This window comes from Eurosta solidaginis, chromosome 4 (genome assembly GCF_040869045.1).
Source record: "Eurosta solidaginis isolate ZX-2024a chromosome 4, ASM4086904v1, whole genome shotgun sequence".
NCBI classification, from domain to species: Eukaryota; Metazoa; Arthropoda; class Insecta; order Diptera; family Tephritidae; genus Eurosta; species Eurosta solidaginis.
In genome coordinates this window covers 274,546,810-274,571,969 of record NC_090322.1, presented here as the reverse complement: position 1 = coordinate 274,571,969, position 25,160 = coordinate 274,546,810, and the positions used below count along the sequence as shown (strand labels likewise).

The window sequence follows — 25,160 nt, the reverse complement described above, 5'->3', positions numbered from 1 at the left end:
AACTTAAAATTCAAACAACCGAAACTTGATACTTGTTGTAAATGCGATTACTTTAAATCCCAAATGGACCACATCAATAAAAATACGTCAGAATATAAAATACTTACTGAAAAACAGGCAATGCATCACAAAGATGCAGACAGAGCGTACAAATCTAAGAATTTTGACAAAGATCTGGCTGGAAAGCACAAAAATGTAAACACTTAGCCATTTGATTTGCAGCAAGTTTTGCCAACTCCTTACCTAAAATCCTCCATTTGCTACTATGAGAGGCAATTAAATACTTACAATCTTACCATATACGATTGTGAAACGAATAAAGCGTTTTGCTATATGTAGCATGAAGGAGTTGGCCAGCGAAGTGCTAACGAAATATCTTCATGTATTTTTCAACACTTAAAGGCCTTGTCCGCAGTTAAACATGTTGACTCTATAATTTTTTATTCATGCGTCTGCCGAAATAAGAACTCATTCGTAAGCTCTATGTTTATAGCTTTCTTAGAGCAATCATAATATTAAAATGATTGAGCAAAAGTTCCTTGAGCCAGGGCATACACATATGAAGTGAGATGTGACTCACGCCCTTATCGAACGAAAAAAGAAGAAGAGTACTATGAAAATCCACCATCCACGTGATTGGTATCAATTTGTACTTTCAGTTGGTAACAGGAATACATATGAAATAATTGGAAAGGAAGACAAATTTTACAATTTTGGCTAAATTGCTAAAGGTAAATTGAATTTGAGAAAAGTTAATGAAGATGGAGAGAAGTTTAGAGATTAAAGAGAAAAAGGAAGACTTGTTACGCATTTTGAATTTAATCGATCCCATGTTCAATAATTTTTACAAAAATCTGAACTCGGGAAATATACTGTAACGAATTTACTGCAAATCCTCTTATTCGCAACCTTCTACTAACGTTCGTATCGCTAAACTGTTGAATAAATAACTCCAATATTTAATAATGCAAAATGGCCTTCACAACCAATAGCTTGCTTAAATGAAACTGATTGTCGTGCCTCTACTGTTGCTGCCTTTTATACTCTGTGATTTCTCGTTCGCATCTTCTAGGCGCTTCCATTTCCAGAATCTACTAGTTGGCCATCAGCTATAAAATTACTACGTTTATAGCTTCTCATATGCGCGTGAATGTGTGAACACATTTATAATTGCATACTTTTCTGCGTCTCAGATAAGATATCTGCATGTGTTTGTATCTGTGAGCGACACTTGCACAACCATTGCATACTTTCGGGAGTATCTCAGATTTATGCATGTGGTTGTGCGTTGCTTCTCCGCTACGTGTATGTTCATATGTGTAGACATAATAATTGAATTATTGATGTGCATACAAGTCACTGCTTAGCATCGGCTTAGAGATGATAGTATCCCTTAGTGCTGCTAATATTCGTTACACTGCCCTCCACTTAAGTCTGATCGTCCCCATCAGAAAAGTCTCTCGATCTAAACGCTTCCAGCATCTCAAAATGTACCACTCTTCTACTTCGTGGTTTCCCAATGGTTTGTATGCGGTAGACGGTGCCACTGATCTTCTTCACAACTTTGTACGAGCCTTCCCAACTGCACCGAAATTTGGATGGAACACCTTTCTGCCGGTGAGGGTTGTATAGCAGTACCAAATCTCCCTCCAAGAAACCTTCCGAATAAAAGTTCTTGTCTTGCCAGTGTTTCATCTTACTACTCATTACCCTGGGCGGTTCCCTCACACTCTGTTGTTTGGCCAATGACCTACTTCGTAGAGCTTGCGCTTGACGGATTGGCTTCGCATAATCAGTATCGTTTTCACGTTTCACAACAGTAGTGCGCCCGGCTTGAAACTACCCTCACATTTTTTCTGGAAAATTCGTTCCTTCGTTTTTGTGTGTCCATTTGGTTTTGGCAGTGCCAGTGTTTCTCTCGCAGGCACTTTTGATTTCGCTTTATTTGGCCCATTCGACCCATCAACCTTTGCCTTTGACTTTCGTGGTCTTTGTCTAGTCTTCTCCACCAGTACTCGATTACTACTGAACCCTTTTGCCAAACTGAAGTTAAGTGGTATATCCTGGTTCTTATAACGCATAATCCTTCTCTGCATGTCGATCCTGATGTCATGGTCTATTAGGAAGTCCACTCCCAATATGACTTCATCAATAATCTTCGCTACAACGAATTTGTGTAGAGCCATGACCTCCCCAATTAAGACTTCACATACCACTTCTCCCTGGACTTGGTTACACTCGCCAGTAATCGTACGCAATCTTGCTCCAGGTAATGGCTTTACTCTCCTGTTGACCAAATCAGATCGGATCAAGGAATGAGATGCGCCCGTATCAACAGTCACTACACGTTCTTTGCCATCCACATTTCCTCTGGCGTTAATACTACTCGATTTTCTTCCAATTTGCGAGACAGATATCACAGGACATTCAACAGCTGGAGCTAGCTCTCGATTTTTACATCTGGCACGCTGTTGCTCATCTCCTCCCGCTTTGCGTTTACGGCCACCCAAGTAAGAACTACCAGGGCCGGTGCTCAATGACGTGCAATGTGACTTGGGTTACCGCACTTGAAACACTTCATAACTCCGGCATTTTTCTGTTGTAACCCCTTCAGTGCTTCCAAAATTGTGTCTATCCAGTCTGGTCTTTCCACTGTTTCCTGAGTCAGTGCATGCGATACCGTTTCAGCAAATGTTAGTTTTGGATTCGCATATGTAGCTCGTTTCGCTTCCACATCTCTTATGCCATTTATGAAGCTCTGGATTTTTACCCTCTCGGTGTATTCCACGGATGCGTCCGTATTTGCTAGATGGGCCAGTCTTTCGACATCCGACGCAAACTCCTGCAAAGTCTCATTCGCTTTTTGGTAGCGATTTTGTAACTCAATTTGATATATCTGCTCGCTTCCGTAACGTCTCTCTAGAGCGCTCATCAATGTTTCATAGTTGTTCTGTTCGTACTCTGGAATTGTCTGTAAGATTTCAGCTGCAGGCCCTTTCAATGCCACGAACAGTGCAGCAACTTTATCTTTATCATTCCAGTTGTTCACTGCTGACGTCTTCTCAAACTGAAGCTTGAATACCTGGAAAGGAACAGAACCGTCAAAAGATGAAGTTTTTACCTTCGGATTGCTCGCTGGAACAGCTGGGCGATTTAGTTGTAACTGTTGCATAAGACCTTTCAACGCTGCTATCTCGGCATAAATTTTGTCCTCGAGTTGTAAAATGTTTGTATCCTGCTATTCCAGTTTCGCAAAGGGCTGCGATGATACCTGTTCCGAAATTTGTGTCGACATTAAAGATATACGTGCCTCTTGCGCTTCCAGTTGAGATGACATATATGTCTTCTGTTCTTCCAATTGAGATAAAATATGCGACGCCATTCCTGAAATGCGTGCCTCCTGTGACTCCAGCTGAGATGCCATTGTCGATGTTTGTGCCCGTCACTGTCTGCGGTGTTTCGTTTTTTTCTTCCATTTTTGTTGTTGTTTTTTCGCTATCAAAATGAAAAACATACTCGTCAGCATTGATTCCTTCAAATACCATAGCTACACTTAATCGTTTTTGCAGCTGGGATTTATTGTCAAAAGTAGCCAATCCACGGACTTCCAACTCCTCCTTTAGTTGCTGGATCGTCAATTCACTCAACTTTGCCATGTCCAAGTTGTATTCCCAATCTTCGGAATTTATTCAACAATTCCTCTTCTGACACCAATTGTAACGAATTTACTGCAAATCCTCATATTCGCAACCTTCTACTAACGTTCGTATCGCTAAACTGTTAAATAAATAAATCCAATATTTAATAATGCAAAATGGCCTTCACAACCAATAGCTTGATTAAATGAAACTGATTGTCGTGCCTCTACTGTTGCTGCCTTTTATACTCTGTGATTTCTCGTTCGCATCTGCTAGGCGCTTCCCTTTCCAGAATCTACTAGTTGGCCATCAGCTATGAAATTACTACGTTTATAGCTTCTCATATGCGCGTGTATGTGTGAACACAATTATAATTGCATACTTTTGGGAGCATCTCAGATAAGATATCTGCATGTGTTTTTATGTGTGAGCGACACTTGCACAACCATTGCATACTTTCGGGAGTATCTCAGATTTATGCATGTGGTTGTGGGTTGCTTCTCCGCTGCGTGTATGTACATATGTGTAGACATAATGATTGAATTATTGATGTGCATACAAGTCATTGCTTAGCATCGGCTTAGAGATGATAGTATCCCTTATTGGTAATATTCGTTACAATACATAATACTAATAGATATTGCCATGTCTCTATATCTACTGAAAATATTGAGAACGATACCTCTCAATAGGATATGCGGTCATCATTATGTCAAATTGTTGAAATTCCTTTCAGATTCTTTACTTTCATATTCCATTATTTTTTTACTACTATCTCATTTTTTATGATAAAATTGGTTGAAGCTCCTATGTTTCATTCTTATTTTTCGCTTTACATTATTTACATACATTTACAAAAGGTTAATTTAATGAAATAAATGCACTTAACTGAGTTCAATCATATGACAACAGTTTTGACAAAACAGCACAAGTAGTCTTATACTGAAAACATTATATTTATTGTTACGGCATATCGGCATAACTTGAATTGTGTCACCAGATGGTAAGAATCTTAGTTCGGAATAATAGCATAAGTTTACTTACGTCTTTCGTCTATGTATAATTATTTTTAGGAAAAAAGGTATAAATTACGTTTTTAAGCGTATTCGGAAAACTAATAGTATTTATGTAAGTTACCTGCCAGCATAAGATGCATATAATATCATCTGAGATGTTCCAAAAAAGATTATGTTGTTGTTGTTGTTGTAGCAGTGCTTCGCCCCACCTAACAGCTGCGACCGATCACAAATTGTCATCAATATCCTCTAACGGGAGTCCAAGGAAACTTGCTGTTTCAACAGGGTGGACCATAATGAAAGGGGTGCTAGAGGCATTGGTTCCACATCACAGTTAAAGAGATGGTTGTTGTCATGTGGGGACACATTGCAAGCGGGGCATACATTTTGTATATCGGGGTTATTTCTGGATAGGTAGGAGTTTAACCTGTTACAGTATCCAGAACGAAGTCGAGCTAGAGTGACTCGCGTTTCCCTGGGGAGTATGCGTTCCTGTTCCGCAAGTTTTGGGTACTGTTCTTTGAGTACTGGATTCACCGGACAATTCCTGGCATAAAGGTCCGACTCCTGTTTGTGGAGCTCACCAAGGACCTGCTTGTGTTTTTTTGCTTCATACGGCTAAGTTCTCAGGTGCCGTATTTCCTCAAAATGCTTACGGAGATGACTCCTTAAGCCCCTAGGCGGTGTTGGCTCATCAATCCGATGTCTGTTGGGATGCCCAGTTTTCTGGGTGTTCAACAGGAACTGTTTGGTTAGCATCTATTTCTCTCCCTGATGGGGAGTATTCTCGCCTCATTATGTAAATGGTGTTCTGGGGACATAAGAAGACAGCCCGTAGCGATACTGAGAGCAGTATTTTGGCAGGCTTGTAGCTTCTTCCAATGGGTAGTTTTTAGGCTTGGCGACCATATAGGTGACGCGTAGCATGCAATCGGCTGGCCAATTGCTTTGTATGTGGTATGAGCGTTTCTTTGTCTTTTCCCCAAGTACTGCCACCAAGGGATTTGAGGATTTTATTACGGCGCTGGATTTTATTACGGCTCTGGATTTTATTACGGCTCTGGATTTTCGGAACAATTGCAGCTGCGTGCTCACCAAAATGTAGATCCTGATCAAACGTCACTCCCAAGATTTTGGGGTGTAGGACAGTAGGCGTAGTGCCATCAACGTGGATGTTCAAAATGGTCGACATTTGGGTCGTCCATGTTGTAAATAAGGTCGGGGAGGATTTAGTCGGTGATAATGCCGGGTTTCGCGAGGCGAAAAAACTGGAGAGATCGGGGAGGTAGCCGTTTATTCTGTTGCAAAGCTCATCGATCTGTGGGCCTGGGCCTGTGGCCATTATTGTGCAGTCATCGGCGTAGGAAACGATAGTAACTCCTTCTGGTGGCGAAGGTAGCTTAGATATGTAGAAATTAAACAAAAGTGGGGATGGGACACCACTCTGTGGCACCCCTTGTTTAATTCTTCTTGGTTTTGATGTTTCATTTCTAAATTGCACCGATGCCTGCCGACCACCCAGATAATTTGCGGTCCACCTTTTAAGACATGGTGGAAGGGTAGACCCTTCCAGGTCTTGCAGTAACGGGGCATGGTTGACCGTATCAAAAGCTTTTGATAGGTCTAGCGCAACGAGTACTGTTCTATGGTGGGGGTTTTGATTTAAACCGCAATTTATCTGGGTGCTGATGGCATTTAGCGCGGTGGTGGTGCTATGGAGTTTTCTGAAGCCATGCTGATGACAGGATAGCTGCAAATTTGCTTTGAAGTAGGGGAGCAAAATGGCTTCAAGCGTCTTGGCTACTGGCGATAAGAGAGATATCGGGCGATAAGACTCTGCTATGTTAGCTGGTTTCCCAGCCTTTATTAGCGGGACCACCTTGGCCGTTTTCCATTTTTCGGGTATGACAAAGGTGGAAAGAGACAGGTTGAAGACATGTGCTAGATATGTGAAACCCTCTTTCCCCAGGCTTGTAAGCATAGACATGGCTATGCCGTCTGGGCCCACTGCTTTGGATGGTTTAGCATGACCGATGGCATCCTCAACCTCTTTGGCGGTGATGGTAATTGGTGACGCGCTGAATTTATGTGTATGTGCATGTCTGTTGGCCCTCCGTCTATCTTTGTCGACCGTAGAATGCATTATATATTGTCGGCAGAAAGCGATCGCGCATTTTTTCGCATCCGACAGCACTTTACCGCCAAAGGCGATGGAAACTTTGTCATTGTGCCTAGACGGATTCGATAGGGACTTTACGGTGGACCAAAGTTTACCTACACCGGCAGAGAGTTTACAACCTCTTATAATTTAAATCTCTAAAATGTAAAAACGCAAAAAACACACTTGTGCTGTTAAGCCTTGTGACCAGAGATATGTAGGAGTATTACATATATGTTTATATCAGTAGCGTGTTCTTAAACGAATTCAAAACAAATTAAAAATTAATTTCGTTTTCAAACAAAATAAATAATTTGTGTTGTACACTTAAATACATGTGCATTGTGAATTCATACAAGTGGTGAATGTATGTATGTATGTATTGATAAAAACGTTCATAATAGTAAACAGCCTCGATCACCTGTCTTTTTCAAACATTTTTGTAGGCGACTGGTACATTGCATTATTTACATATTATAAAATGTTCGCTTAAGAGGCTGCTCACGTTTAATCAATTAACTATATTTTAGAAATGAATAATAATTTGTAGTCTGTAGATAAATTTAAAAGAAAAGGTGATTTGAAACACAAATGGGCAATTCATGGCACTTCAATTTAATAACCGCGTACAAAAAAACAACCTTTCTTCCATTCTCTGGCCATTCGCGACAGCCGTTCTCCGCGTCATTATATTATGAATTCACAATGCACATGTGTTACATAAGAAACTTCAGCCAATTCAAAATACTTCTTTATAACACAGTAGCACAGGCACACTTTGCAGTGTTAACACATTGTGTTGACACAATTGTGTTATAACTGATTATCGAAGGTCGATATGAGTGTAGGCACAATATCAGAGCACAGTACTGTGTTACTTACCTCTAACGCCACGTTTGAGGCCATTCAGAAGAGTAAAGCGGGAGTCATTGGTGCCGTATGTCGTATCCGTGTAGTCGGATCCCTAACGTAATCAGCTGTTTATCGTTACGACGGTAAACCAAAAACCCATTGGTGGGCTACGATACGGTTACGACCTTAGCGGCACCAATAATCGATTGCATTGATTCCTATAAGGTTGGTCGAATCAGCTGTTATAAGGTTACCGATAAAGCACCAATGTCTGCAGCTTAAATCATGGCAACATTTATCTTCTTTCATACTCCAAGTTTTCAAAGTCATATCATCTGATCAAGAGGATAGTAAGTGGCCCAGTGGACACCATTTTTTTATGAAAAATTCAAAATAAAATAAAAATTATGAGGGCGCAGTGAGAATTTTAAAATCTTTTTAAATGTCATTATCTTCTCACCGGTTTTATCTTGTAATATTTGTATCATGTGTATAGATATGTTTTGAGTGAAGTGTCATTGGAAAGCAATACAATCAACACACAAGCACAATGGACTATGTATGTATGTGCACTTACGATCTGAGTGTCATTTGCCGTCTTTCAGTGAGTTATACAGCTCCGGCTCACGCTCAATTCTCACGGGAATACTCTGGATCATTTAGAGACTTGAGAAGAAGATGTCGTGAAATTTTCGCACACGTGAAATGTGATAGGCAGATGTCGCCGCTGTTTCTCATTTAACTCATACGGCGAAAGGCTAAGCAGCGACATCTATTTTTGAAGAAGTAGGTATATTAAAGGCCGCGTTGCCAACCTAAAAAGAAGTAATTAACAAATTATCTGGCTCACAAATTGAACCACACTTCTATCTGGATTTATCTGGCTCAAATCGTTGTTGTTGCATTTGCTGTTATAAGGTTACCGATAAAGCACCAATGTCTGCAGCTTAAATCATGGCAACATTTATCTTCTTTCATACTCCAAGTTTTCAAAGTCATATCATCTGATCAAGAGGATAGTAAGTGGCCCAGTGGCCACCATTTTTTTATGAAAAATTCAAAATAAAATAAAAATTATGAGAGCGCAGTGAGAATTTTAAAATCTTTTTAAATGTCATTATCTTCTCACCGGTTTTATCTTGTAATATTTGTATCATGTGTATAGATATGTTTTGAGTGAAGTGTCATTGGAAAGCAATACAATCAACACACAAGCACAATGGACTATGTATGTATGTGCACTTACGATCTGAGTGTCATTTGCCGTCTTTCAGTGAGTTATACAGCTCCGGCTCACGCTCAATTCTCACGGGAATGCTCTGGATCATTGAGAGACTTGAGAAGAAGATGTCGCGAAATTTTCGCACACGTGAAATGTGATAGGCAGATGTCGCCGCTGTTTCTCATTTAACTCATACGGCGAAAGGCTAAGCAGCGACATCTATTTTTGAAGAAGTAGGTATATTAAAGGCCGCGTTGCCAACCTAAAAAGAAGTAATTAACAAATTATCTGGCTCACAAATTGAACCACACTTCTATCTGGATTTATCTGGCTTAAATCGTTGTTGCATTTACATGCAAAATTATTTATCTGGCTCTGGATTTTGCCACCGGATGAAAGCTATTCTCTGTGCTATAGAGCGTGTTACTGTATTATGAGCATTTACCAGTTTGAGCGGCATTGCACAGTCAACTTTGTGCCATCGAGTGTGCCACTGTGTTATAAATTAATCGATAAGTGGGCGTGTGCGTGCCGCACATTACTGAGTGTTAACACAATAACACAGCACAGTGCTGTGTTACTCAGCCTTACTTCTTTATTCTAAACAAAAAATCCTTAAACTGTTAGATCTTTTTTTTCCGGTTTTAGTAATTGAATCTTCCAATTCCGATAAATGGCAAGAGGACCCTTAAATTGCCTCTTAAATCGCCAGGTTAACAAACGTATAAGGGTAACATACTTGCAACATTTAGACGTGCCTAAGCAGCTAACACATGTCGCAAAGTAAAACCCCGTAGCACAAATTTTTTCCTTGTAATTGTTAAATATATGGCATGTCGCCATGTGCTTTTTCAAAATTTGTAATTCTTCGTGAATTTTATTTTTATGTCGGTATTATAATTTCACTCCCATCCAGCAAGTGGTACCCCCATCATGTCCAAGCCAGTGGCCTCAGACATCCTCCCATTGTTATAGAAATATTAATTTAGTCATCATGTGTCGTGTTGATTTGTTAAATAATTCAGCGTTTTGGGTAATTCCCAGTGGTGTCTTGTTTTCTTTGTGTAGATTATTAAATTTTTAATTGTAAAGTTGTAATTTGTAGGAATTTGTTTAATTGTGAAGTTGAAACCAGGTTAGACAAGGTACTGTAATGCGCTTATTACAGTTGTTATGTTATGTTTTTTTGCCAATATTTACATAATTTTATTTTTGTAAATGAATTTTCGTCGTATCAGGTGTCACATTTTAATGAACTTATATTCATTCTGTTTATGTGTTTCGTCGTATTAGGTTTATATAGCGTAGCAATTGTATGTAAAATGTGAATATATGCACATAACCATACATTTAATTATGTATTATGTGAATTTCTATCCAGTTACATGTGTACATGACTGTACATTAATATATAATAAGGGTATTTTCAATCCCGTTACTTGTACTTTTTGTCCTTTGTGGAGTTATATGTATGTTATCACAATTTATATGTAAGTTATAATCTCTACCCCGTTATATGTTCCGTTTATCATATATGTATGAATTTATTTAAAACAAAATTTTTACTTATATTTTTACATTTCACATAATTTCCAAAATAAAGCTGACAATATTTTTTAATTTATTTGATTTTAATTGTTCATCCGTGGCCACTCATGTGTCAAGTTAATTTGTTAAAAAAAAAAAACCAGCTGTCATACAAAATGCACATTCTACTTCACATAATTTTTAAATTAAAGTTGACAATATTTTTTAATTCATTTGATTTTAATTGTTCATTTGTGGCTACTCATGTATCAAGTCAATTTATTAAAAAATCCAGTTTTGTAGCTCCTATGCACATTATTAATATTTTATATAAACGAAAATTACATAAAAACGACTATGTATTAATTACGCGGACATCACTACAAAAAACAATGTTTCTGCTTCGACGGTATACTTGGGAGTGAACTATTAGATCATCTAAAGTAACATCTGAAAGGCTAGATCTTAACTTATTACATATATACGAGTGTCGTAATCGGCAGTTAAGATATTTCTTCAGAATCACCACTGATAGGGAAAATTGTAATTATACTCCATTTCTAAATTGGTGATCCATTGTGTAGAAAAATGTTTGTTTCTTTTGAAATTGGATCATTGTGATTTGCAAAGTCTAAAGCTGCAGACATTGATGCGTTATCGGTAACCTTATAACAGCTGATTCGACCAACCTTATGGGAATCAATGCAATCGATTATTGGTGCCGCTAAGGTCGTAACCGTATCGTAGCCAACCAATTGGCTTTAAGTTTTCCGCCGTAACGATAAACAGCTGCTTACGTTAGGGATACGACTAAAGCGATACGACAAACGACACCAATGACTCCGCTTTAAGGATGTGGCGTCGCAGCCAGAAAGGGGACTATTGAAATCAACGGGAAACGTTCAAATTTGTTTAGTTAATGATTTCCCATACGTTTATTTCTGAAGAAATACATAAATTAATACAACGTTGAATATTAGGCACAATTTCTGAAATACTCACCGCAGTTCACGTCCTCCTTCTTAACTTGTTGCGACACCAATGGCATTCAACTACTTTTAAAGTAAGCAATTGAGCTCGTACGAAGGAGAAACGCAAAGTGTGGTGAGTTGACATGAATATTTTAGAACATTGAGAACAAAAATTGTAATGACAGTAAACGAAATAACAGAAGGAAACGAAATACTCTTGCCAGTGTTCGGTATTTAAATGAAGAAAACTTATCGAGTGTGGATTCATAACATCCCCCACCCCGTGAATCACTATGATTCACCATTTTCAACGTCAAGCACGGCTAGTTTGAATGTCGGACGACGAAGAAGGCCTGCTTTCGTTCTGATGTTAGCTCGCCTTATTTAACTATAGACGCCTTTATACACTCGTTCCACTACTCCACGACCCCACTGACGTCGCGGCATACCAGCATCGCAAATGAAGACGAGGTCGCCCTCCTTCAACGGTTTTGTTCGAGCACACCATTTGACGCGCCTGGTTAATGTGGGTAAATACTCAAGTATCCATCGTTTCCAAAAACGCTGCCGTAATTGCCGCGCTATTTGCCACTGTTTTCGTAATGTCCATGTTTTTTCTTCCGGCTCAGTTAGCCGCGGAGTGTTCGCGGTATTAGCTGTACCCAACAGGAAGTGGTTAGGCGTAAGCGGCTCATCCTGGTCAGCTGATGTTGCTACGTGCGTTAACGGACGGGAGTTAACAATATTTTCAGCCTCTATAATGGCGCTTTGTAAGGTATGCTCCCGAGGCGACATTTCTTTTAACATATGATACAACGCTCGCTTAACGCATCTGACCATCCGTTCCCAAATACCTCCTTCGGACGGGTTACTTGGGCAGTTAAAAATCTACTCAACCCCTCTGCTTGATAGTTCACTCTGCACCTTCTCACAGTCGAAAACCTCGTCGAAACGCCGAGCTATCTGGTCGACACCCACAAAGTTCTTGACGTTATCGCTCCGAATTCTTACAGATACTCCTCGACGATTGATGAAATTTCGAATAGCCAAAATGCACGAATCCGTCAACTCATGCGCCACTTCTAGATGTACGGCGCGAATGGTTAAGCAGGTGAAAAGTGCTATCCACCGCTTTTCTGTCCGCCGCCCAATGGTAACTGTTAGCGGCCCGAAATAGTCAAGTCCAGTGTAAGAAAATGGACGGACAAACGGCGTCAATCGATCCACGGGAAGCTGACCCATTATTGGCGTAAACGGTTTAGCACGCTCCAACTTACATACCTGGCAACTCGCTATCACCTTTCGCAACTCTCGCCTTAGCTGGATGATCCAGAAGTTTTGCCTTATTTCTCCGATCGTAGCTTCAATATTTTGATGTTTCATACGCTGGTGGTAATCGCGGATAACAAGCGTGGTAATTGCATGCTTCGCAGGCAGGATAATTTGATGAACCGCCTCGAAGGATAAACAACTTGCAGCTTCGATTCTCCCACCTACACGCATAACCCCATCGCTATCCAAAATCGGCGATAGGCTTCGAATCGTACTATCAGTAGGCGCCATCTGCTTTTCCTTTAGGTGGCGTATCTCTGAGGAGTAAAAGGCAGCTTGAGCCTGGCGACATAGTAGCTTCTCAGCTGAATTTAACTCCGAACTGGTTAAACCGAATTGTTCCTTTGGATCCGATTGATGGCGCACACGCTTGATAAATCTTAAAACCCACGCAGTTGTTCTTTTTAAACGCATATACGATGAAAAACGACTGAAGTCGATGAGGTCCGAGTTGGTAACTACGAGCAGGGAGGCGGCCTCAACGGCTTCGGACATTGCAACAGGATCGGTGCGATCACCAACATGTTGCGGCCAAAAACGTTCTGCTTGTTTTAAAAACGCAGGTCCTGTAAACCATCGCGATGTGGTGGCTAAGTCGATGTCTTGAGCACGGCGTGTAGCGTCGTCCGCAACATTGTCCAGAGTTGAGATCCATCGCCAATCTTGGGGCTCCGTCGTGGCAAGAATCTCTGCCACTCGATGCGCTACGAATGGCTTATATCCACGTTGTGAAGACTTGATACAGCTGATCACCGTTGAAGAGTCGCTCCAAAAAATGCTCGAGTGAACTAAAACTTTATGTTCCTGAATTACCATCTGCGCCATACGCGTCCCAAGCACTGCTGCTTGTAACTCAAGCCTTGGTATCGATGTTGTTTTCAAGGGCGCACACTTCGTTTTGGCACATATTAAGGCGGTTCGTATGCCTTCGCTTGTCGTGAATCGCCAGTAGCACACAGCGGCATATGCCTCCTCACTGGCATCCACAAAGACGTGGAGTTGTAGCTGCTTCGAGTCATATTCAGGAAAGTAATGACGCCCAACTTGTACCTGAGTGGCTTTATTTACATTGGCTTTCCAGATTTCCCACCATGTGTTCATATCAGCAGGAATCGACGTATCCCACTCAATTTTTCGGCGCCAGACTTCGCGTAGTAGTAGATTCGCCCCAACCGTGAGGAGGCACAAGAATCCTAAAGGATCAAAAATTGAAATGACGTAACTGAGCAGCTCTCTCTTTGTCGGCGATCGACTTCCCTCGATTACATCTTTTTTCACACGCGGCAACCTGAGTTCATACCTGAAAGCATCATCTTGCGGCTGCCAGAACATACCTAAGACTTTCGTCGCTACTATATTTGATACGCCAAAGTGGATGTTCTCTTCAGCGCTATCACCCTTTTCCCGGAGTGAGTTAGCCACATCAGACGAATTTGAAATAAAACCACGCATTTGAAACCCCCCTGCTCTATGGATGTCGCGCACCTGCTTGGCAACACGAATCGCTTCCTCAACTGACTGGAAACTGTCAACAAAATCGTCAACATAATGGTGCTTAATTATAGCTTCTACGGCGCGAGGGAAAGTTTCTTTGTGTTGTAATGCATTTAAGGTTTTTACGTACTCTGCTATACAAGGCGAGCAGGCGGCACCAAAGGTCTCGTAAACGTCGGGCTCATATCTGTCATCGATCCTCCACAGAAATCTCTGCGCGTGTCTATCTCCTGGCTGCACTAAAACTTGGTGGAACATTTCTTTAATGTCACCACAGACTGCGACGGCGCCCATTCGAAAACTAAGTAAAACATTCGCCATCAGCTGGTAATCTTGTGGCCCTTTTAGCAAATAAGAATTCAGCGACACTCCCTCAACGGCTGCCGCTGCATCGAACACTAGACGTAACTTTCCTGGCTTGTTGAGGTTTACGACTGCGAAGTGAGGGAGGTACCATACCCTCGGGTGAGGCAAGTTGATCTCGGCGGGTGTCAGCTTCCGAACGTAATCGCTGTCTATGTACTTCTGCATAACGCCTTTGTAAGCGTCGGCAAAATTTGCGTCTTTTTTCATTCTTCGCTCGATCCCACACAACCTTATTTTAGCCATTACATAGCTATCCGGCAACTGAACACAGTCGCTCTTCCACAGCAGGCCCGCTTGGTATCTACCTCCTACTCGCGTAACTGTGGTCTTCAAAATATGCTCGGCTCGTGTGTCTTCCTCACCTTTCACGGGCGGTGCCGCTATGACTCCGAAGTTTTCAATATCGAAATATCGTTGCATCATTTCGTGTAGATTATCATCGTGAACTTGGCTTACGTGCATACACTTTGCTCTTGGCAGATTACTTTGGCTGGTTTGCCCAAATACGACCCATCCTAATTTCGTGTTTGCTGCAAAAGGGCCGCTGTGGCTAAGTTCTATGGTTCCAAAAGGTAGTCCTAAATGGCAATTGTCTAACCCTATTAATATTTTAGGCGTTGCATTGTTATAAGACTGAGGCTCGATGTGAAAAATTTCTTTAATTTTTGCGACGTCGCAAGCCCTAAGGCTTTGAGTTGGCAAGTTGAGATTCGAAACGGCATAAATGTGGCGTAATTTGTGCCTCTTACTCATACCCTTACCGCTAATTTTTAACTCGACCAAACTGGCCATCTCTTGCGTGGTTCTTCCACCAAACCATTGCACATTAAGTTCGCATTGCTTTCCGCCTACACCTAATTCATCGACTATTCCCTTGTCTACCATAGTAATAGACGAACCTTCGTCAAGCATCCATCGCGTAAGTATTATAATGTTTATCTTCGCTATATATAGTTACCGTGACTACACGGAACAATACCGTATCAGGCTTACTTAGAGTCAGCGTACAATTTAATACGGGTGGAATGGGGTTAGACTCACCTTCAACGCGCTTACCTGGTTCCGTGGACGTAGAGTTCTGATCGAATCCATGCAGTAATTTGTTGTGCCATCTTTGCATCCATTTGCAGCGCACATTACGCGATTACGACATTCGCGAGCTGAATGACCGTTCTTCAAACAAGAAAAGCATAGATGATGACGTTTAACCTCTGCCCATCTATTTGCTACATTGCTTTCTAAAAACTTCTTACACGTATGAACCTTATGCTGGCCCCGGCAGATAGCACAAGTGGTAGTACATTTGAGCCTATCCTTTTCTACTTTGACGTTTACTTTGTTATTGTTTTCAACAGCATGCAAGATCACTCTACTACGACGGTCCTCACAGTCTTGCAACGTACAAACTAAATTGGCGACTTCGGTTAGCCAATTGCTAAAATCGGCTATGGTTGCGTAAGGCCTTATTGTAGAGGCATATTTTGCCCAATCCATCTTTTTGCTCATTGGAAGCTTGCCGATTAATTCGTCTAGTAGAGAAGGATTTGAAAGGTGCTGATATCCATTAACACACTGCAAGAATATAGCGAGGTTTTTTGTTTTCGACCCAAAAGGTATTAACTTATCGATGGCTGCTTCGGAGATTGGAGGGATTTCTCCAACCTGACGAAGTTGACTTCGAATTAACAATTCCGGCCGCACAAACCGAATCTTTAGTTGATCCATCACGGCGCCGACGTTGTCCGGGTGTATGAGCAAAGATTTAACTACCTCTCTAGCTTCACCGTTCAGGCTTTTTAACAAGCGTTGGTTATTTTCCAGATTTGTGTAACCATAAACTGCATTGGTAAAAAACGTTTGAAAACAATGGCCAGTCCTCGGGGCAGCCACTAAATTCTGGCAGGTCTTGAACTTTTCGTGGCGCTGAGTAACTATTCGATATGTTCGGCAGTTGCATTGGCGGAAGTCCATTTACATGTGAATTTGGGTACGCTAATGTCGTTATGGTCTGACCAGACGACGTAGCTACAAAGCTATTTGCATATTGCGAAGTAGGCGCACGTGCACTTATGGGGGGAAGGCTATGAGTATTGGCAAAGACATTCCCGTGTGAGAAATATGGACTTACGCTGTTTTGCATGTTACCGACAGAAAATTCTGGAACAGCGATATTGCTAGGTGTACCGTTTTGCGTTGGTAAGAAGACTGCGACGTCGCTGCTCTGAGCTCTGCCAACAGTGGCGTTCGACGTCGGCATAGCAGAGTAGCCGCTAAGGCGCAGACTTTCTTCATATGTTGCGCGCTGGTTATTACATTCCCTTAGTTGGGCTTGAGTATCCCGCAGTTGGGTTTCCAAAGAATTTAATTTTTCTAATAGAAAACTCACCTGTTGATTTACCATATTTCCTTACCCGGCGGTATGTGTGGTGATTGGAGTGAGTACACTGGCTGACCTCTGTTGATCTGTAGTGACGGCGGTGTTGCTGTTGGTGCGGTTTGCTTCGGTAGTTACTGCTGCAGTGGTTACCGTGGTAGTGGTGGTGTTAACCAACGTGGCGGTTATCGGATGGGCTGTCTTGGTAGCTCCGGATATACTGGGAGTTGATGAGGCACTCTTAAGCAAATTCGTTGTTTGACTGTTGTTAGCCATACTCGAGGATACAGATGTTATTGGTGTTATATTTTCGTTAGCTAGGCGGGGGCTTCTTCTCGGAGGAGTTCGATGCATACCTTACTGCAATATTTCACTGGCAAGGCTATTTCGTTAAGACTTAAGAACACGATCGTAAAAAATAAACAACTAATAAAATACTAAGTAACATTTGTAGTCAAAGGTTTGCCTCTTGTCCAACGAGAAATGTGTTACTTCTTATGCCAATGTAATAATGACATCTGCTTTGAAAGCTGACTGCGCGGTTCTCAACAGGCGTAATTTCATGTATGTACGAGAATTTGATGTTCTATGTTACGGCGTCGACAAATGCTTGACCATACGCTGGCTGCGTTGGCCCCTACAAGAAACGCTGATAGGTTTACTAATACACTCACACTTGTAATTGACAGTGCTGATCCTGCGATGACGTAAACATTGATACTCAAATTTATGTATGTTCCTTTGTTCCCTCACGCATGTCCGCTTGTTCCCAACGACAGCCTATAATCATGAAAAAAGACTCAAACTGGGAAAGCTTCGGACACCTGGTACAGAACAAAAGAACATACAGCAGATACCATTATGCATGTGAGACAGATACATAATTCTAAACGGAATTTTATGTATGCGAGAACAGTTTATCCGATTTAATCATGTTGTCACTACTGACTGTCATATGAAAATCAAATGATTATCACGGTTGTTTTGTTATTTTTTAAATTCCTCCATTTTCAACCGACGAAAACCATATAAAAAATAAGTTTAAAAAATGAAAAAGAGAGCATTTCAAAGCTCCATGCTAAAAGAAAAAAAAATCGAAAATAATATTAAAAAATACCAAAAGCTGTCGGAATGTACATATGGGGCGCACTCAAAAAATTGATACGCGAAATATAATAGTGGTTAGTGGTGAATCATTTTTAAATGTGTTTCCGCATGAGGAAAGCGCTCTTCTGTTGTTTGGTTATTTTTCTGAATTTAAATTGAACATTCTGAACTCGAATTCTTATAAAACTGTTTATTTTAAACAAATAAGAAACGCGTATGCTTTTATCACGTACAAAATTAAAAACGTAATGAAGTAAAGTAAATAAAAAGCAAAAAGCATTGTCTCATTTTTGGCGGAATATAACAATGGTCATTTATGATAGTATAACAGTCAAACCTGATATCTACAGTAAACTATCATTTATGACACTTTTTGATAGTTAGAGTGTCAGCACTGATCCAGGAAAAGGAATTAGAGTGAGCAGTACGGCTATATACTTAATCAGTAGGCCATGTGGGTGTATAAGAAGGAGACAAAAATTCACACGTACACAGTTGTTTACATCACATTTGCGCAAGTCCCCTTAAGTTTGTGATAGAAAGTTTGTATGAAGTGCTGATCGTTAGGTTGACATTGCTGACAATCAGATGATAGTCATATGATAGTCAGTGTTCTTGTAGGGGCGTTAACGAAATGTACAATATTGGCGGCGGCAAATTTTAACACAACACTCGATGCGGTGGTGTTAATAAAGTTTTGTCGCTGGCGGCGACTGCGTTTGGCTCACAAATTATCTTCGCTGGCTGCGAATGCTTTTGCTATGCAAATTATCGTCGCTGGCTGCGACTGCGTTTGCTATGCCAATTATCTTCGCTGGCTGCGACTGCGTTTGGCCCACAAATTATCGTCGCTGGCTTCGACTGCGTTCGCTATGCAAGTTAACGTCGCTGGCTGCGACTGGGCTTGGCACACAGATTACTTCGCTGGCTGCGAATGGGTTTGCTATGCAAATTATCGTCGCTGGCTGCGACTGCGTTTGGCACCAAAATTATCTTCGCTGGCTGCGAATGCGTTTGCTATGCAAATCTGCTGGCTACGTTTGCTTTAACATTTGTCGCTGGCTGCGACTGTGTTTAACAAAATGGCTGCTGACTGCAGCTGCATTCCAATACAAATTCATTGACAGTGAATGCGCTGCGAAATAAAAATGTGCCGACGCAGCTAGGGGACTACTGAAATCAACGGGAAACGTTCAAATTTGTTTAGTTAATGATTTCCCATACGTTTATTTCTGAAGAAATACATAAATTAATACAACGTTGAATATTAGGCACATTTTCTGAAATACTCACCGCAGTTCACGTCCTCATTCTTAACTTGTTGCGACACCAATGGCATTCAAATACTTTTAAAGTAAGCAATTGAGCTCGTACGAAGGAGAAACGCAAAGCGCAAAGTGTGGTGAGTTGACATGAATATTTTAGAACATTGAGAACAAAAATTGTAATGACAGTAAACGAAATAACAGAAGGAAACGAAATAATCTTGCCAGTGTTCGGTATTTAAATGAAGAAAACTTATCGAGTGTGGATTCATAACAAAGGAAGACTATACTTTACCAGGAAAAGAGGATTTCCTGTGGCTTGAAATTGATACTTACAAAAATAAAAACAGGGACAAAATTCGCCTACTGAAGTTATTTAAGTTTGCAAAATGAGATCCCTAGAAATCCAGGGATTTTAATATATGTAACCACGAGATATCGGGATGGCGAAATGGCTCCGGATATTTTTACTTAACCGTATCTATTGGCATAGGTTAATGGTGCCTTAACCTAAAATGTGTGAAAATTTAAAAAAAGAAGGGCATACAAAAAATGAATAACGAATTGCAAAGATAATAATACGTCACTAAGTCAAAACGTATCCAAAGCAAACGATAGTGTTCAAAATGTTAATAAAATCACCAACTCAAATATTTATAGGTTATGGATATGACTATGGTATGGTTATGGTGGGCGTTGTGGAATGGCACCATTCACGGTCCTGGCAAAGTTGGCATAGTTAGTAAAGCGAATATTTCGATAATAAGTAAAAATGTCTTCATATACCGCCAAGCGTGTATAAAAGCTTTCAAAATTGTCAATTTCAGCAAACACATTAGTAAGTTCGGAAACTTCATGATGGGGAAATACAGCTACTATATTTTGAGCCATCTCATCCAAAAAGGTACTGAGTTTCGAGCTTTGGTGAGCGTTTATGAGCTCCTGGTGAACAGAGAGGCATATTTTAGCAATTTTTTAGCGCCCTGATGTGTTCAATACCTATAAACTTGATGCAGCCTAATATCATATTCCTCAAGAGTTTCAAATACCGTCCTTTTTATTTTGTCCCCGGTGTGTGGGTGTGACGATGGTCTCATTCCGAGAGTTTTTACAACTATTACTAATTTTGAATTTCAATATACTGTAGGTTAATGCCTAATATTGAGCGGTCAAGCCGAGTAGCGGCATCAATTTTAATTGACACACATTTTTTCCCAACCATATTTTTATTGCGTTTTTTATTTCTATAGCACGACTACTTATTAATCCATAATATAATCGGAGTTGATTATATTCATATTGTAACGAATTTACTTGCAAATCCTCTTATTTGCAATCCTCTGCTAAGTTCGAATCACTAAACTGTTGAATAAATAACTCCAATATTGAATAATGGAAAATGGCCTTTATTAAAGTACTTCACAATAACACTTATACTTTGCAACTAGCTTGCTTAACAACCAAACTGATTGACAGCTCAAATGAAACTCTACTATTGGCCGCCAGATCGCGTGCTTAATCAAACTGATTGATAGCTCAACTCAAACTGAATTACTTCTTACTCGCTTGCGCCACTTTTATAGTTTACGCTGCATACATCTAGGCTCTTCTATTTCCAGAACTTACCAACTATTTCGTGTGTTTATAGTTCTCATATAGTTTCTACTTGTTTCCAATTGTCTACTTTTCAGCGTCTCTCAGATGTGTGTGAGTTTGTAGTTTACAGTCTCTCGCACACACATAGGCGTATAAGTAAATGCATCTGTGTGTGACATCTCTCGGCTGCCTTATATATGTGTATACATGATTTGATTATTGACGTAAATACCGCTTAGCATGGCCTTAGCATCGCCTTAGTGATGGTATAGCTTAGTGATGCTAATATCCGTAACACTGCCCTCCACCTAAGTCTGATCGTCCCGATCAGACGAATCTCTCGATCTAACCGCTACTAGCCTCTCCAAATGAACCACCCTTCTATTTCGTGGTTTCCCAATTGTTTGTATGCGGTAGATGGCATCACTGATCCTTTTTACAACTTTGTACGGGCCTTCCCAACTGCACCAAAATTTGGAAGGAACACCTTTCCGCCGGTGAGGGTTGTACAACAGTACCAAATCTCCCTCCAGGAAACCTTCCGAATTATTCTTGTTGTCGTACCTGTATTTCATCTTACTACTCATTATCCTGGATTGTTCCCTCGCACTCTGTTGCTTGGCCAATGAAGAACTACTTCGCAGAGCTGGATCTTGACGGATTGACTTTGCATCATCAGTATCGTCTTGACGTTTCACAACAGTAGTACGCGCTGGCTTGAAACCACCCTTGCATTCTTTACGGAAAATTCTTTCAGTCATTTTAGTGCGTCCACTAGGGTTTGTCAATGCCTGTGTTTTTCTCGCAGGTACTTTTGATTTCGCTTCATTTGGCCCATTCGATCCATCAACCTTTGCTCGTTTGGTGTCTGTCGAATCTCCTCCACCAGCACTCGCTTACTGCTGAACCCTTTTTCAAAACTGAAGTTAAGTGGCACATCTTGGTTCTCATAATGCATCACCCTTCTCTGCATATGGATCTTGATGTCAAGGTCAACCAACCGTACACAACCTCGCTCCAGGTAACGGTTTTAGTCTCCTGTTGACCAAGTCAGATCGGATCAAGGAATGAGATGCGCCCGTATCTACAGTCAGTACACGCTCCTTGCCATCCACATTCCCTCTGACGGTAAGACTGCTTCCAATTTCCGACACAGATATCACAGGACATTCAATAGCCGGGGCAAATTTTCGTTCTTTACATCCGACACGCTCTTGCTCATCTCCTCCAGCTTTACGTTTACGGCCACCCACATAGTTGGAACTATTAGGACCAAGATCGGAATGACGTGCAATGTGACCGGACTTCCCGCATTTGAAGCATTTGATAACTTTTTCACTTCGCATTTGCGATCCTCTCAGCGCCTCCAATATTGCGTCTACCCACTCTGGCCTTTCTACTTCCACACGGCGTGCTTTGAAAACTGGCTTACACAGAAGCGACGCTGTTTCCTGAATCAGAGCTTGTGACACCGTTTCTGCGAATGTTGGCTTTGGGTTTGCGTATGTAGCTCGCTTTGTTTCGACGTCCCGTATGCCATTTATAAAGCTCTGAATCTTTACCCTTTAGCCTTTCAATATCCGACGCAAACTCTTGCAATGTTTCACCAGGCCTCTGGAAGCGGTTCAGCAACTCCATTTAGTATATCTGCCTCCTATGCTCAGTTCCGTATCGTCTCTCTAGAGCGCCCATCAATGCTTCATAACAGTTCCGTTCGCCCTCTGGAATGGTTTGTAAAATCTCAGCTGCAGGCCCTTTCAACGCCATGAACAGTGCAGCAACTTTATCTTCAGCATTCCAGTTGTTCACTGTTGCGGTCTTCCCAAATTGGAGCTTAAATACCTGGAATGGAACAGAACCATCAAACGTTGGGGATTTTACCTTCAGAGTAGACGTTGAAGTGATTGGACGGTTCAATTGTAACTCCTGAATCCGATCTTTCAAAGCATCTATCTCGGCCTCCATTTTATCTTGTCGACCACTGAACCCTTCCTGAAACTGCGTGAGTTTCTCTTCCATACGCGATTCTAGTTGTGCAGAGATCTGCGATGATACCTGTGCTGAAATTTGTGTCGACATTTCTGATATACGTGCCTCTTGTGCTTCAATTTTAGATGTTATTTCTGACGATATTTCTGAGATACGTGTCTCCTGTGATTCAATCTTCGCTGTTATACGGTTCTCCTGCGATTCTAGTTGTTTTTCCATCTTGGATGTTATGCGTTTCTCTTGCGAAGCCAGTTGAGATGACATTTGTGACGACATTTCTGAAATGCGTGCCTCCTGTGCCTCCATCTTGGATGTTATACGTGCCTCCTGTGATTTCAGTTGAGTTTCCATCTTGGATGTTATCTCTGTCGACATTTCTGAAATACGTGTTTCTTGTGCTTCAATTTTCGATGTTACTGTCGACGTTTGTGCTGATATTGCAGCCAATATCACGTTCAAGTCTGTGCTGGTAACTGTCTGCGATGTTACATTTTTCTCTTCAATTTTTGTTGTCCCCTCGCCATCAAGAGGAAAGACATACTCTTCCACGTTAATTCCTTCTGCTTCTATTGGTTCTCTTAGTCGTGCTTGAAGTTGAATTTTAATGTCGCTTGTATTCAATCCACGGCTCCCAAGTTGCTTTGCATGTGTGCGTCGCTTTATTTTCTAAGGTTATACAATTATATGGCAGCTCCAGAATAATTTGACAGCAGTTTTGACGTTTACGCCATATCTACTTTCGTTGTTGTGAAAAAATAGTTTATGCGTATTTAGTTTTTTCAATCTGTAAATTTTTTTGTATAGTCTCTTTACCAATTTATAATTAAAACGATATAACTTGTGTGCTGAAGTTAAAGAAAAGCAAAACATAAGCGATCAATTTATTTACGAAGTAATGTTCGTATTTTGTAAAGCTCATGTGGATTAACCAGGTAAAAAGTAATATTTTGCACAAAATCGTATAGTAAACATAGGTATGTAGGTTTTTTTAGATTTCTAGCATTTATCCGTTTACAACCTTGTATTAGCAGATATTTTATTGTCAAGATTCAGACAGGCTGGCGCACTTTGAGCATAGACTTTTCACACACAGTAGCTAACGTCCTTCCCAAAGGTTATAAAGATTGAATATGTATTCCCATTCATTTAAAACTGAAATTAAATATTTTTATAACTAGCATAGAACCAGCCTCCCCGAAAACTTGGTTCAAATCACTGATCCCTTGGTATGACGCCTTTCACCCTCACTGTCTTTAATATCGTTTTCCTACAATAAATGTTGCACTCTTATATACGAGAAACACACATGCTCGATGAATCCTCCAGCGGGTTAGGGGGTTAGAATATACCTATATATATATATATGCCTGTCGTAAGAGGCGACTAAAATATCATATTCAAGTGGTTGTGTACACAACCTTTTCAAGTTGCCAGCGCAATATATATGTAGCTTCTCCAAACCCAATTGTCAACCTCACCTTCGAGCGGCGAATCCCGTTTCACTAACAGACGAGGCTCTGGCGACCCCAAGCCCCTCATGGAACTTGGGGGTGGGGAGGGAGGTATGGGCTGAAGGTTTGGTCGGGCTAGCACCTTAATGGAGCTATGTTACCGGAGCGTACCGGATCTGTATCCGGCAAAGGACCATCACATCGATAACACTCCCCAAAGCCTTCGGGGAGTAACTTTATCGCTACAACAACAGCAACAACATGCACGATGAATGGTCAAATCAAATGATGCACACCGATTTTCAGACGTAGGGGATGCAAAGGCTTGTCAGGCCATTGAATCGAAGTGTCAAGCTCAAAGAGATCACTCACAACCACTGTTACCACTTTGGTCCATTTGGACCAAAAATTGTCCCTTTCAACCCCACTTGGTCCGCTGTCCCTTTTTTCAATTTTTTGGCCCTTTTTAGGCAGTAGCCACGACTTTGGTACTTTTTTTCTTTTTCACTTAGGTTAAAATTCACAACTCTGCCCACAACATTTGGCACCCTTTTATTAACCCACATATAGTTTTCAATTTACTTTCATGGAATTCTTACCACAAAAACTACTCAGTCAATAAAATGTAGCAGAACAATGACATTTCACCTAGGAGATAATTTAGGCAAGGCATTAATAAGAAAAGTGCTGGATCTAAGAGCAAACACATCACACGAACTTGTCAGAAAAAAATTCTTGTTTTAGTATCCAGATATCCAGATATTTCGATTGGTCATCAAACACTTTTCGTGAAAGATTTTTT

General features: G+C 40.9%; 2 protein-coding genes across 7 annotated transcripts in view; one reads left to right on the top strand and one right to left on the bottom strand.

The window, feature by feature from the left end:
• The window catches only part of LOC137247475 (uncharacterized), a 111,295-nt gene that overhangs the window by 77,013 nt on the left and 9,122 nt on the right, over nucleotides 1-25,160 (top strand). The gene's annotated exons all lie outside the window — the stretch shown is intronic.
• LOC137247474 (uncharacterized) lies at nucleotides 10,391-19,424 on the bottom strand. Its single transcript, XM_067778401.1, has 2 exons — nucleotides 19,351-19,424; nucleotides 10,391-19,289 (listed from the first exon to the last, which is right to left on the bottom strand). Exon 2 carries the CDS (start codon nucleotides 15,486-15,488, stop codon nucleotides 12,273-12,275), a length of 3,216 nt encoding a protein of 1,071 aa, XP_067634502.1. The 5' UTR covers nucleotides 15,489-19,289; nucleotides 19,351-19,424; the 3' UTR covers nucleotides 10,391-12,272.